The 14,913-nt window shown below is 44.8% G+C and overlaps 1 protein-coding gene across 2 annotated transcripts in view; it reads right to left on the reverse strand.

Moving 5' to 3' along the window:
- Positions 1-14,913, reverse strand: part of RMDN3 (regulator of microtubule dynamics 3) — a 26,078-nt gene continuing 11,165 nt past the window's right edge. For both annotated transcript variants that reach the window (XM_062494533.1, XM_062494532.1), the window contains exons 6-12: positions 14,510-14,570; positions 7,123-7,198; positions 6,264-6,341; positions 4,939-5,037; positions 4,336-4,389; positions 3,276-3,356; positions 1-2,746 (exon numbers count right to left, since the gene is read on the reverse strand). In XM_062494533.1, coding sequence (XP_062350517.1) covers positions 2,693-2,746; positions 3,276-3,356; positions 4,336-4,389; positions 4,939-5,037; positions 6,264-6,341; positions 7,123-7,198; positions 14,510-14,570 — 503 coding nt within the window. In that variant the 3' untranslated portion in view covers positions 1-2,692. The remainder of the gene's footprint in view (positions 2,747-3,275; positions 3,357-4,335; positions 4,390-4,938; positions 5,038-6,263; positions 6,342-7,122; positions 7,199-14,509; positions 14,571-14,913) is intronic.

Genomic DNA, 14,913 nt, shown 5'->3' on the forward strand with positions numbered 1-14,913 from the left:
GAAAGGTTTCAGAAAATATTTATTCAATTAATTAATTCATAATTATTTCCAGTTCCCCAGTGAGAAGAACATGACCTCGCAGCCACTAAGGCCTGGCAGTCCCCTGCAGCAAGAGCTCAGCACACGTCCACAGAGGCAATTCCAGCATCTGAAAGAAAGAAAGGAAGAAGAAAAAGGTGATTTCTTCTCTTTCAAAGTTATTTCAAGTTCTCAGACCCAAACCAACCTTTGCTCTTGATTTTGGCTGGGTGAATTCTGAGCTGTGGGCACAGGTCCTGTCATTCATGCAGATGGGAATGATGCTTCCTGGGGGAAATCAGCTGATTTCCAAAGTTCACTGCCTGCCCCATGCCTGGTTTGCACAGGAGAAAATCTCTTCCATGAAGGGATTTTGCTCCATCTAATCCCATCTGCCCAGGCTGTTCCATGTGGATGTTGCCAGGCTGGGGCAGCACAAGCAGATGCAGCTCTCAGCATTCCCTGCTCCAAACACAGCTCTGGGCTCCTTTGCAAACTGTCTCTGCCATGAGGTTTTCTCCAGGAGAACTCAAGGAATGGCTCATGGCAGGGTGGGGATTAAGTTATCACAAAGGGAAGCAAAGGATAAATATTCCTGTAAGAGCCTTTGGATCTGCTGGGCTGAACTGGGACAGGGAACATTCATTCCCTGCGGTGCAAATACACAACAACCTCCAACACAAAGCACAGACTGTCAGGTGGGGTCTGAAAGCACCACTTTAACGAACCTCATTGTTATTCTTCCTTTCGGGGACTCTTACAATCAAACTCTGGAGCTGACAAGCCCAAAAGCTCTGTCTGGCTGCTCTGGAACAAAAGGATACTCCCAGGGATGAGGCACATTCCCAGCAAACCCTCCCATCACGGCACAGGCACCACTGGAGCTGGAGCGTGGGGCTGGGAGGGGCTGCCAGGAGGATGCAGCCCCAGGTGGGGTGGCACTGGCAGTGACAGCAGCAAATTCCCACAGGCTGATGGCACAACAGAGAGACAAAGGCCAGCACTGCCCACGGGAGGTGCAGGTTTAATTCTGCTCCCTGAGCTGCCACATCCCAGCAGGAAATCTCCAGGGGGGACAGGAACTCTCAGGATGCACAAAATTCAGCATCTGTCACCCTGATCCTGCTTAACTCAGCGTGTGGGGACAACCCCCACAGGGAAACACTGACCTGGCCTGGATCAGTCCCAGACATTGCCCCAGTTCTCACCTCCAACCTGCTCCCGGGGCTGCCACCACATTCCTGACAAGGTGACAAATGCCACAGCCTTTGGGATGTGCTTTTGGGAGCACAGCCCCATTGCTCCATCCAGTCCCTCCCATTGCTCCAAATGCTCCCAAACTTCCCCCAGGTCTGTGCCGTGGCCAGTGCCTGCCCCCCAGCCCTGCAGCAGCCAGACCTCCAATCCAGCAAGTTTTGACGCTGGAGTCTGCTGCACTTTCCCCCTTCAGTGTTATTTTCAGGAAGTAACAAACCCACCACAGTGCAAGGGAAAAAACAGGAGACTTAAGGAATGTTTTACTCACATACCCCTCACAACCACCCCAGCATGAAACAAGACATTCATTCAGGAATTAGTGTTCAGTAGCTGCCATTGGAATTTTAAGGGATATCAACAAAGCCTTGATAAATATGTGGGGAATTCCACAACACGTTTTCCTTCCCCATCTGTGTCAGCATCCAGCACAATTCCTCCCTGTTCCTGCTGGGTCCCCGGGAGCTGCAAGAGGAATGTCAGTAGCCAGCTTCACCTCCTCGGCGTCGCCTCGTTAGTCCAGGAGATAATTAATTCGAAGAGAATTAATCTGGTCAGTGACAGCACATCATCACAGCAAAACATCATTTTTGCCACAGGATATTCCCGCTCCTGTAACCTGTTCTCTGATCAGGAACTACTTCCCAAAGTCAGTAATTCCATCAAACCACAGCAGCACAGTTTGGAGGGACAGAAGTTTTCAGCCTCATGTGAGGGAAGACAGAAACATCACTGGGAGAAAGTCCTGAAGTTTAAAATCCTATTCTTCACTTCTTTTGACTAATGAACCTCTTAAAATCCAGTCTGGACTGTGCAGAGAAGTTCCTTGGTCCCACTTGGAAACTGATCTTCCCAAAAGGCATTTATCAGTTATTACAACTGATTCCATTAATTACTACAGAGAGTACAAACTGGAAACAAATTTGGCTCAAGTTTTCCTCAGGAATGAATTGGGAGCTCACCAGCAAGGCTTTCCTACAGGCAGAGTGTGTGATATAAAATATATATGTGCATATATATATTATATAGAAATAAATATATATATATTTATACACACATATAAAAATATATAATACATATTTATACCACATATCTGCCATATATCTGCCATATATATATATATATAACCACAAATATTTTTATATCACAAACTCTTCCTATAATTCCCCATATTCCCCCCTCCCCTTTTTCAGGAATGTAACATTTTCAGGGATCCTAAAATCAAACACATGCAGTGCTGCACAAAGGAAAATAAACCACGCTTTTATCCCGTTCATTCCAAGATGTTTTCCTGGATGTGCTGCTGGGTGTTTCCCTGTCAGCTCTTGTTGCTTGTCCATGAATTGTACTTGGAATTGTCAAGATTGTAAAATCCATTTGGAATTTTACTGCCTCTGCAGTGGGATTAGTTTTTCCAGAATCATTCCTCCCAGACCGAGCGCATCTCCTGAAGCTCCTTCTCGCTTTCTGCATCCTGGAAACACAGGAGTGAAACAGATAAATGTACAGCTCCACTGTAACAAATAAAAAAAACACCATTTCCCTTACTTTTCTCCAAACCAGCTTTTATGCATATTGTGGAGTCCTGGAATGGTTTGGGTTGAAAAGGACTTTAAAGTCCAACCAGTCCATGGGCAGGGACACCTTCCATTATCCCAGGTTGCTCCAAGTCCTGTCCCACCTGGCTTGGACACTTCCAGGGATGGAGCAGCCACACCTTCTCTGGGCAACCTGTGCCAGGGCCTCTGCATCCTCACAGGGAACAATTTTCTCCTAATACCTGACCCAAGCATAATTTCTTTCAGTTTGAAGCCATTCCCCCTTTTCCTGTCATTCCAGACCTTTGTAAACTCTCTCTCTCCATCTTTCCTGTCACTGGAAAGCCACAATTAAGGACCACAAGCTTCTTTATTACAGGCTGAATAACTCCAGTTCTCAAGCTGCTCCATCCCTCCTCTGGATTTGCTCCCTGTGGGACATTTTTGCTCCCTGTTGAGTGTTACCTCTTTGGTGTTCCCTGGCAGCTCTGAGGCAAGGTCCATCCACAGCATTGCTGCCGTGGTGTTCCCAAGGTCCCTGTAGCACTGGGAAGGGAAAATGACAACAGAAGGGTTAAATGGGGAAAAAAAAAAAAAAAAACAAAACAGCAGCAAATGGAACTAGGCAACTGCTAAAAAGAGCTGTTTCTGCTTCTTAACCCTCTGCCCTGGCATTTCCTGCAGCATCCCTCAACCACACAGCCTCAGAATCACCACCAGATCTTGGAATACTAAAAACATTTGACTGCCTTTCATTTTGGGGAAGGAGACTGGGTTTTGCTTGGACATTTTAAGGTGTCTCTGAGGTTTGCACCCTTTTCAAAGCTCTACTTTGATTTTCAGTTGCTATTTCCCCACTTCCTCACACCATTTTCTCCACAAAACACTTCTCCTGGGAGCACATCGTTCCACAGCCTGTTGAAAATGTAATAAATATTATCTACAGGAGTCTCAGGTCCCAAAATAAAAAGGTATGAAATATTCTCCATGTGACCAGCAGCCAAGGCACAGTGATCCCTCTGGGAACAGGAAGATTTTGGGTGCCCAGAGAGTCTTGGAGGTATTTGGAGACCATGAAATACACCCAGGAAAAGGAAGTGGGTTCTAAAAATCCCTCAGCAAGAGGGCTCAAGATTGCTCTGATGGACAGGAAAAGAGAAATACTTTATCCTTTCCTTCTCCTCATGATTCTCTGGCTGTATCACCACAGAAGTCATGGTGGGGAAGGATTAAGCCTCCAACCCATGGCTGCCAAGTCACCATTTCTGCTTTATACAGAATTCCATCTGTTAAAAAGTAGGGATGCACCACTGGGTGACTCAAAGGCAAAACCCCTGAATTTTAAAGCCTCTGCACCAGGTGATTTGGCCTAAAGAGATTTAAAATATAATAGGAAATATTATCATCCTATAAAATCTTGCTCCTTCGTGGAGTATTTTCCACCTGGTCAGGATTTTATAGCCAAAGGTGAGTTTTAATACAAGTGTTTCTTACCATCTTAACAAACAAGAAGTGAGTTAGTTACCTTGGCAATGTAAACTCTTCCTGCTTTGGAAAACCCTGGGCTCAGCTCCTCGACCTACAGGAACAGGGGATGTGGACATTAGGACATGCAAGGACACAGTTAATTCTTACATCAGGCTCATTGCAGCTTTTAAAGGGAAAAAAAAAACAAACAGTAGATGGCAGGAAGGAGAATCCTAATAAATACATAAAGCACTATGCCCCTGAAACCTTCAAGCAGTTGTCTGGAAAAGTTTGAAATGGAAAAGTCAGCCAGGCTTTAAGTAAAATATTCTGAGGGAGGAGCTTCCAGACCCTGGAAGCACAGCCCAGATGTATCAAGTACTGAGCAAGGAATTGCTGTGCAGCCTTAGAAAGGAAAACCAATCCCCCCAAACCAATTCCCAACACTCTGGGCTGTAATTCTGACATCTCCAACATCCCATTATCTTGTATGGCAATTCTGCAACGGACACTTCTCAACTTTCCCTCTCACCAGCTTTCCTTCCACCCAGGTCCCAGGCCATGGGAAGCACCAGGGAGTGATCCAAGCATCCCACTGCCATCCCTGTGAGCTGTGCAGGTCAGTGATGCCCTTTCCTGGCAGATTCCCAGATTTCCATACCCGCAGGAAGTTCTGGAGCGCGTCCTGCACCGTGGCCGTCGGGGGAGCCTCGAAGAGCGCCGACACCGTCCTCTTCTCCAGCCAGCCCAGGTGGGCAACCTGCAGGGAGAAAAGGGCAACCTGGCCCATCCATCCCACACCAGCACAGGAACAAAGGCCTGCCCAGTCCCTGGGAGCTGTTCCTGCACCTGGGAGGAAGCCAAACCCCTCGGCAGAGTCGGAATATTCTGATGGAATATCCAAGTCTGGCCACAGAGTTTGACCCGATTTGCTTTCCCTTGTCCCAGGTCAGCTTTTGAAGTCCATACATGTGGGATTTGGATGGCCCCAAATCCCAACCAGCCATGCTGCAGCCACACCAGTCCCCACCTGTGCCTTTCCTTCTCCCAGCCTGAACTTTCCACAAGAACCTGCTCCCCCCCGACCCTGAGATTCCTTGGGAGAGGCAGGCTGAAGCTTTCCCACCAGATAATCATGGGATCATTGAGGTTGGAAGAACCCTCCCAGCCCATGGAGGCCAACCTGTGACAATCCCCACCTTGTCACCCAGCGCAGAGCACTGAGTGCCACCTCCAGGCATTCCTTGAACACCTCCAGGGATGGGGACTCCAGCACCTCCCTTTGGGAATACCTTGTTTAACCCTGTATAATTCTAACAATGCAAACTAGATGAAGCACTACCATACTTCTCCATCCATGGTTTTATTCCATGGCTTCAGCAGCTCCAGGTTGAGCATGAAGGCTCTTTTTCCACACAGGAAAAGAGCCAGGAGCTCCCAACAGTTCAGCTCAGGGCTGCTCTGTAATTCCCACTGTCAATTTATCCCAGTTACAGACTCTGCACTGTGGCCCCAATTCCCAACAAAGTGCTTTCCAATGGCACAAATGGAACAGCAACAGTCACTGAAGACTTTCATTCCCTTTTTTAGGCTCTAAATCTGATTAATGGCATCTGCCTCCAAGCTCTTCCCTGTCAGGAAGCATAAAGCAGCCAGCATGTGCTTCCAGTGCCTCCAATTCTGCGTGTGGTAGGGCCAGGGGGACACATGCAACACATCACACACCAACACTGTCAGCAGAAGCTCCTCAGATGGCCTTGGCCACATCCCTGTGTGGATTGTGGCCTTGGCCACATCCCTGTGTGCTCAGAGGATGGAAGAAATGTTGTTTTTACTGAGCAAAGCACTGGGAACAGGAAAGGAGTTTGCAGCTCGGGCTTCTCCTAACCCATTTCACCTCCCATGCCACCAGCAGTGACTAAAAACCCAAGGGTGGAGCTCTGAACACTTCAGAAGCCTGAAGGAGGTGATGATAAACTCTGTTACCTGGTAACACCACCTGCCCAGGAGATAGTAGAGCTGTGGGTCCTGTGGCTTCAGGGCAATGGCTTTATCAATGTGTTCCTGTGGGAAAGCATCACCAGCACGTGTCACATCTTTATCAGAAGCAAATAAAATACCCACGAGTGCAGGTGGAGAAAGAGGAAAGGAAGAAACCCACAGTTTAAGTGTCACAATCAGTAAAATTACAGCTACAGAATTTTCTTAAGACTGGACTCAGTGAGCAAGGAAAAGCAGCATTTCCCCAGCCTCAGGGACAGCAATTACTGCACACACACAAAGAAACTGCCCTGCATTTTATTCCTGCTCCAGAGCTTTGCCATAATCTCACTGATCGTACCAAAGGTTGATGGAGAAACAATTACCTGTGGCCTGTTCCATGTAAATCCTTTTCCCCTGGAACATCCACAAGGCATCATAACAATAGTAATAATACTAGGAATTTTTTAAAAAAGGGAATCTTGAGGCAAATTAAATCCTCTTTGGGCAGCAACTGCTTCCTGGGAGGGTGTAGGTTGTTCACAGGCACTTACTGCAGACAAGCTGGTGCTGTATCTTGTCACCACATAATAATTCCATATTTCAAGCTCTAAGTCTCATCCTTTACCTAAGTACATCTGCAAGATTTTTTTCTTTTTTCTGCAATTACAGTGTGCAAAACAGCCTAGTCACTCCCACAAGGCATGGCTGGAATCAGCCTCCTCACCCCAAACCACGCACTCGTGGTATCTCTGACATCTACTGCTTCCCCAAGAAAAACTGGAGACGATCTTCCCAATTTCCTACTGCAGAAATGAGTGTTGTTTGATACTCACAAAAAGCTCAGCACCTCCTGACCACTCACCTTGAAAACATATCCAGCCTGGATGCGCTTGGGAATGCTTTCCTGTTCCGACACCTGCCCACAAAGGATGGCAAACCTGCATGGGGAGACACCTGCATGAGCCAGCTGGGATCAAATCCACATTTAATCCACATTTACCTGCTGTCCACAGCTGCAGAAGGAAAATCTACAAGTGTTCAAAGCCAGGCTGGACATAGCTTGGAGCAGCCTGGGATAGTGGAAGGTGTCCCTGACCGCGGCAGGGGTGGAACAGGATGAGCTTTAAGGTTCCTTCCAACCCAAACCTGTTGGAACTTAGAAACTTGGGATTTTTGAGGTTTTTGTGGTTTTTGACACAATCCTCAGGAGAGTTTAGTTTTTGACTTGAGGCCTTGGAGATGGCTTCCAAATTTAAGTGATAGAGTTATGAGTGTGTAGCTAAAATAGAAGTGTGTGATTTTCCACAGAGTTTTGAATTTGAAAGTTTTAGAATATAGTTAATAGGTATGGAACAAGATGGAGGATTTTGGGTATTGTTTCTTTTTGCCTTTTTTTTCATAATTTTAGGTAGTAGTTTCTGTTTGCATAGTTAGTGGGTCACAGAAGTCTGGTTATTGGGTCAAAAGTATAAATAATATAGGTGTTAATTCTCTACTGGACTGCTCAGCTTTTGAAGACCTTGTAACTAGCTAAATTCAGCTCCATTTTGCTCACTTTTAGCTGGTAGCTAGAAGTGTTATAAAACTCTCTGTACTTTAGATAAGATTTAATAAACAAACAAGCATGAACACAAAAGAATCTGTCACATGTTTTTAATCCTGACTTTAAGTGAAGACAAAGGAAAATTAAAACAAGCCATTAATTAAATAATACAAACACCATGTTTACAAGTGGTGACCAGGGTAAGGAGTTACATGAAGAGATGCAAGGGTTTTTAAAATTTCTTATTTGTAGTTTTTATAAGTATTTCCAAATTGTTTTTTCAAGGTGTTTATACAAACCATCCCAGGATTCTGTGAAGTGCATTAAAGCTTCACACTTTGGTGGGGAAAACAAGGAATACAGCACATCCCTCACAGGGAAGAGACATAAGCAACAAAAATGCAGCACCCAGGAAGGAAAGAGCTAGAAGGATGAGGCAGGGATTGGGTGTGACACAAACTCACTGTACTGATGGCTAAAAACCAGGAGCAGAGCACTTCCACACCTGGAATTGCTTCTCTGAGCAGGGAAAACTGTGCCAGAACACAGAGCAGTGCAGAGTGAAGTTGCTGCAGCAAGAGGCAGACCAGGAGCAGCTCTAATGAACTACAGGGCACAGCGACCTCCTTAGCCAGCAGCTACAGCACACAGGCTTCTACTCCCAGGGAAATACTTGGAAAACCTACCTACATCCTGCAGCTGGGAAACAGAATGAAACGTGTTCAGTGTTAAAAGTGCAAAGCCATTTAGTTTTGTCCAGTAAGAGACTGTGAGGTGTGAGCCTGAGAAGCAAGGCTCCAGCGAAAGCAGTTATTGCACGAGCTGTGACATTCAAGATTAATTCCCTGTGGATTTGTGCCCTCCCATCTCACCTCCCTGCATCACAGTGGTTCAAAACCTCCCTCCCTGCATCACTTCCTAGCTCTCAAGTGGGACAGAACATGCAGATGGAAGTTTGGCCTCTCTTCTCCTGCTTGGGTGAGAGCTCCGGGAGTGGAGGACATTTCCATCCCTTCTCCAAGTTTGGCTCAAAAAACATCAGATGGAACAGACAGAAATAAGTAACAAGGCTCACTCTTGCAAAAAAATAAAGTTGAAAAGCAGAAAGATGCAAATAAAAATCCCTTTTCCTACACCCACACCCCAGTGCTGCCACAGATACTGACATCAGTATCCCAAAGCATCCTTTGGGATGATTAACCACAGCAGATGTGTAGGAATCTGTCAGGAGACCTTTAAATCTCCAATTACACTTTCCTCAGAGTCACAAAATCCCACAAATCTCCTCACATCTCACTGCTCCATTTCCTATGTGTAAGTTACAGCACAAAGTTGCATTTCCTGAACAATTTAACATTTTGCCTTAATTCCCTTCCCTTAATTTGTTAACTTTCTTGTGGAAAAGCTCTAGATCAGCTCTAAAATTCTTATTTTTCACGGTAATGGCAAGGATTACCAAATCAGTGTGCCACGAGACAAAAATATTTTCTTGCCAGCTGGAAAAAAAAATCTTTTCCTACTGCTGGGGCTCCACTGCCCCACTCTGTTGTGTGCAGATGATGGAGTAAGTGTTTTTAGGATCTTCTCCAGTTTGTTTCTCAACAAACACCAACCTGGACCAAACATCCCTAACCACAGCATGACAGGGGTTGAGAAATACAAGCCAATAAAAAGCTTATTTTCTAAGATCATGAGATAAAATATTCCTAGACAATAAATCACGCAATTGTCTCGTATCAAATATAAATTCCAGGGTTTTTTTAACAGCCTGGTGAAATGGTGATGAAAAAAGCCATAAAAGCAGCAGTAAATTCAATTTCAGTCCTAGTTTGGTGCCATGAAATAACACTAAAAAATGTATATGGGAAGAGATGCTTGATCTGGTTATTCCCAGGAAAGACGATTCTTCCCAATCCAGCTTTGCTGATCCCAGGGTTCAGGGCCACTGGACTGTTGGAGATTTTCACACCCACAACTCTGCACTTGTGGGATTTTAGGCTCTGCTTTCTGCTGTCCTCTCCCCTGCTTGCTCAGATTGGCAGGATGGAGTAATTTATTCCATCTCATTCCATGGGATAAGCATCACCAGAGGCATTGTGGAGGTGCAGCAGGACCAGGAGAGATTAAAAATAATGATTATGGGGCTTTTCATCCCCTGTAACCAGTGGGTGCCCTATGCATTACTGCTCAGACCCATCCAGACCTTTCCTTAGGATATCCCTTGATTAATTAGTAGCCAGACTCCTCATTAAACTGCTGACACACCAATTCCCACAGGAATCTCAGCTCAGGATTTCCCCCATTTATTAGAAAATAAACTCTGTGGAAGCAGGAACCCCCAGCTGAGAGAGCCTGATCTTCCAGCTTAAATCCCCAGGCTCAGGACTGTGAAGGACTTTTTGGGTTCTTCACTTTGACTTCCCTGGAAGCAGGACTCTGCTATGGAATACTGAGCCTCCAACACCTCCCTTCCACAGTCAGGGTGCTCTGCTATCCCAAACACAGCTCTTAGCTCTTTTAACCACCTCAAAGACAGTCTTCCCTGTATTTCATGAGCATTCCCAGTTTTTCACCTTCCTGTGCACTGGGTAGATGTATGTGAGTCCCTGCACTTGAGTAAGGGGACAGGAAATTAGCAGGCAGGTATTTAGACTGCAACAACCAAAATTTAAAATAAGATTTGAAAATTAGTACTTTGGGAGAGACAGCAGAATTCCCAGTGACTCAACCTGAAATTAATGACCAGCTGATCCTGAAGAGGCTGGGGGAAAAAAGCTCTGGCTCTTCCAAGGGGAGACAGGATGGAAAGAAAAAGTTGGGAAGGCTGATGTTCCACCTTCCTTACGACCCACAAAGATCCATATGGGAGAGCCCTTATATTCTGGATGTTCACATTTCTGAATTCACCTTCCAGGGGGATGCATTCAGACAGTTCTAATTCCATATTATTTTCCCTCCACTACATTCTGAACTATCTCCTAAAACCTGTTCCCTAGAGTTGCTCCTGTTCCATATCACATATCACTGACAGCAAATTCCCTCTTTAATCTGCCAGCAGAACAGAAAATGCTCAGGTCATAAATCCAGAATCTGGCTCAGAATTGGCCAGATCTGGGCAGTGATGCACCAAGAGTTAAATCCTGAAGCACTGCCAGGTGTTAAATTAAAGTCATCTCCCAGACATATCCAAAATGCTGTGACTTTTCAAAAATCCAGGATCTGCCCACGGACAGCCAGATGTACCCACGGAACTGAAAAGGGCTGGTGATCAAGATGTTCCATCAAACTGTCTGACTCTTCAAAAGAAAGGGCACATTTTGGAGACTCATCCAACCCAATCCCACTTCTCCATAACACACAGGATAACTCCAAGGGGGCTGGATCTTATTATTCCTTCCACAACAACAGCTTTCAGCAGGCAGTGCTTCATTTCCAGAGCAAAATGTCCAACCCAAACTACAGCTCCTGACACAGCACCTGCACCATTATCCTCAGATTTCTCTGAAATCCCTCTGGTTGCACTTCCAGTATTGCTTTTAGCAAGAGGAATGGAAGCCAAGGCAAATCCACAGTGCTCTCTCCTTTCCTAATCCCTAAAGCTGCTGCCTGTGCTTGCAGTTGTGCTGCAAACACCCATAGGGAATGGCCTGGGAATTCTAAAAGGTCACAGTTGTTTCTTGAGTCATTTCTGAAAGGTCTGTGCAACTACTGATGCCCATCCATCCATCCATCCATCCATCCATCCATCCCTTCCTCAAAGCAAGACGAGACGTGGGAACTTGCTCTGTCCTGCTCAAGAGCTGAAATCAGCTCCTGGAGAAATCAGTTTAAATGGAAAAAAAAATTCTATCTGCTCAGGGATCTTTGACAATCAAAGCAGAGAATGACTCTGGTGTCTAAATCCAAGGTAAGAACAAGGTAATTTTAAGTCAGGAGCAGAGAGGCTCTAAGACCATTCCCTGTAAATCCCTTACTTCCCATACACAGATCTACTTTTAAGGCACTACATGCATTTAATGCCCAATTAACTTTCCCAAGGGAACTTCCCAAGGGCAGAAGGGGCAGAGATCAGTCCCTCTGCACAAGGCTGACTTGTCTGTATAGGCCTGACCAAATTCCAGCTCCATCCCACCCAGAGATGGCTCCCTTGGGACCGGCAGCCTTCCAACAACAAAGACTACAAGCAGAGCTTTGTCCCACACTCCACAGCCAGAACAGAGCCATGAAAACCTCTCCTTTGTGCTTGGGCAGATCCCAAAGCCAGGCCAGACACAGCCCCCACGCACTTAGTGATCTCTCCTAAAAAAACATTTTTTCTCCTGCCACCAAATTCTTCCAGCCATCCAACCCCAAAAGGAGCTGTAGCCAGCACTCATTCCCCAGCAGAAATCCTTCCCTTCCCCAGCTCTTTTTTCTTCCTTTGTTCCTTTAAAATGTCAGTGATGACTGAACAACAACGAGGCACTGAGGGGAGAAAGCTTTCCTTGCAAGGATAACTTCTTGTCTTGGCACCTCAAAAAAAAAAACAACTGGGAATGATGTGGGCAGCAGGAGGAAATAACGAGCACAAAGGACAATGAATAAGCACCAAAAAACCAGCACAATTTCATCTGAAGAAATCCACAAACTTTTAAGAAGCAACTGATAAAACAAGAAATCAATGTGAAATGATGCACACACAGAGAGAAAAAAGGCCAGGACCATTAGGATTCACACAGCCTGGGTGGAGAGGAAGCAAAATAACTGGGAATATTTCTATTAAAGTGGCCATTTTGGATGCAGTGGGAAAGAGAAAGATGATGTTGACTGCTGTGTGTAGAAGAAAGAATGCAAAGTACCATAACACAAAGCCATGCCATTCCCACAGCTGGTGTCCTGCACTGATTTCCTCCACTTTTGTCTGATAAACTCTAAGGAAGAGGGAGAATAATACTGGAAAGACAACATGGGGAATCATTATAATAATTAATAATAAATTATTCCCCTATGACAGAAGATAACAAAGGATTAGGGTCTTCAGCAAAGGAATTAGTCACTAGAGAGAAATATGACAGAATAAAACTGAAATTTAAATAAATGTGAACAACATTCTCCGATCACTTCTCCCAAGACCTGGGGCATCAAATTCACCCCCAAAAAAGCCTTAAAACCTCTGCTGTTTTTTCTCCTGGGGGTAAATTCAATTCACATAAAGAAAGACTGCAATTAAGCCAGCTTGTGACCACTTCAGAGCTGGGAAGGGAATAATTTCCTGTTCTATTAACAGCAGAAAACAGTAATTTATGTGCTGATAAAGGGAGTTACATATTCATCCCCAAGAAATCCCACGCCTCCCACATGCTGCTCTGCTGTTTCCTTTCTCCAGCTGCCCTGGAGAATTGGAAGCAAGATGTAGCTGTGCAGGAAGGAGCCTTATCCCTGGTTTGGGAAAGGGGTCGAGGGGGTCAAGAATTGTCCCAGTCTTGGAATTCCAAGGCAAAACGGTCAATATTTGGACACTGGAGTAGAACCTGGCTTTGTAAAACACGAATTTTAAACATTCACCCTGGCAACTAAACCCCATTCATTCGAAGAAGCCAGCAGACAGAGCCCAGCACCATGATCTGCTGGAGATTTTCCTGCTCCCAAATTCCTTCTTCCTATCAAAGCTTTAATTGAGAGCAGCAATTCATGAAATTCAGTTTAAGATGATAAAGTCATTTATTCAGCTCAAAACAAGACTTCAAGCAAATTTACTCATTGCAAGAGCACAGATCTTGTTTGGTAAAGACACTCAGCAACCTCTTTTCCCAATAATTTTCATTAAACAAGAAAAAAAAATCCCTTTTATTCTAACTTAAATGCTGTCAGTCCTTCAGAGCAACCTGCTGACAAACACCATTCATGGAGGAATTCACCAGATTACCTCCACAAATATCTGTGCCACTCCAGACTCTTTTGGAATAACTTTCATAAAGAACACTTAAAAATTCCACAGACAAGCTGGAAGCACAGCCTGCTCATCCAGCTGAAGGGAGCAAAGTCCTTCCCCCTCTCCTGCCTCCTTCCTGAAACCCTGTGCAGAAATGTTGGTCACAACTGCTTGGCTGAACTGCAGATCATCTCTTCTTTTAACATGGAACAAATACTTTAAATAGCTTTGTTTAAATAAAAAAAGAGTCACATGCTGCTGTGTCCCTTCATTCCCAAGCCAAGGGCCTTGCAGGGTGATGAGAGCAGAGCCAGCAGTGCCAGAAAACACTTCCATGAGACTTTAGAAGCCTGTCTGGTAAGAGTGATGGATCTCTTTCCTCCAGAATTAAGTGGAAAATAGGAAATTTGGCACAGCACCAAGCCCACACTCCCCGACTTGGCTGATGGAGTCAAACACATCCCCTCTTGCCTTAAAAGCAGCTCCACTTGGGAGCTTTTCCTCCAGAACTCTTCAGAGAGAAATTCATAATTAAATTGATGTGAGATATCCCAAATTTATTCCTACCATCACAACCACACCTACTGTCTGTCTATTCCTTACACCAAGTAAGTAAAGTTGTTAAAAATGGCTTTTAATGGAAAAGCACCATCAGTGTGGCACAGTGCAAGTAACAGCAAATAAGTTTGTAGGGGGGTTAGTATTTATTATTTTTTTAACTGCAGCCTCAGCTCACAAAAACCTCCAGGTCCTTTCCCTACACTTCTTAAAAGCAAGAAGTAAAAAGTCACTTACCACTGGTGGCACTCAGCACTTCCATCCCATTTCTGCAAGGCAAGTTCCAGCTCTTCCTTCCCTGGAGCAAAAAAGTAGCCAGAGGTAAGAAATTCTGTTACTTTCTCTCCCAGTTTCTTTCTCTGAGGCTGTGGGAGAAGCAGAATGGTACAAAAGTAACCTATTTGCTAATTTGACAATGCATTTGGCTTGAAAACATCCCACAGGTAATTTTATCCTCTGGCAGGTTCAAAAAGCACCTATTAATAGGTATAAGGACAATATAAAACTTAGAATTCCACGTTTAAATGGCTCCACTGGGAACCAGTGGAATAATTATACATACATTACGTTATTAATTATATTAATATATGATTTTATATACTGTAAAAAGAGTAATTATATTAGCTACAGCACTGACTAAC

The sequence above is a fragment of the Cinclus cinclus genome, chromosome 6, assembly GCF_963662255.1.
Source record: "Cinclus cinclus chromosome 6, bCinCin1.1, whole genome shotgun sequence".
Lineage (NCBI taxonomy): Eukaryota > Metazoa > Chordata > Aves > Passeriformes > Cinclidae > Cinclus > Cinclus cinclus.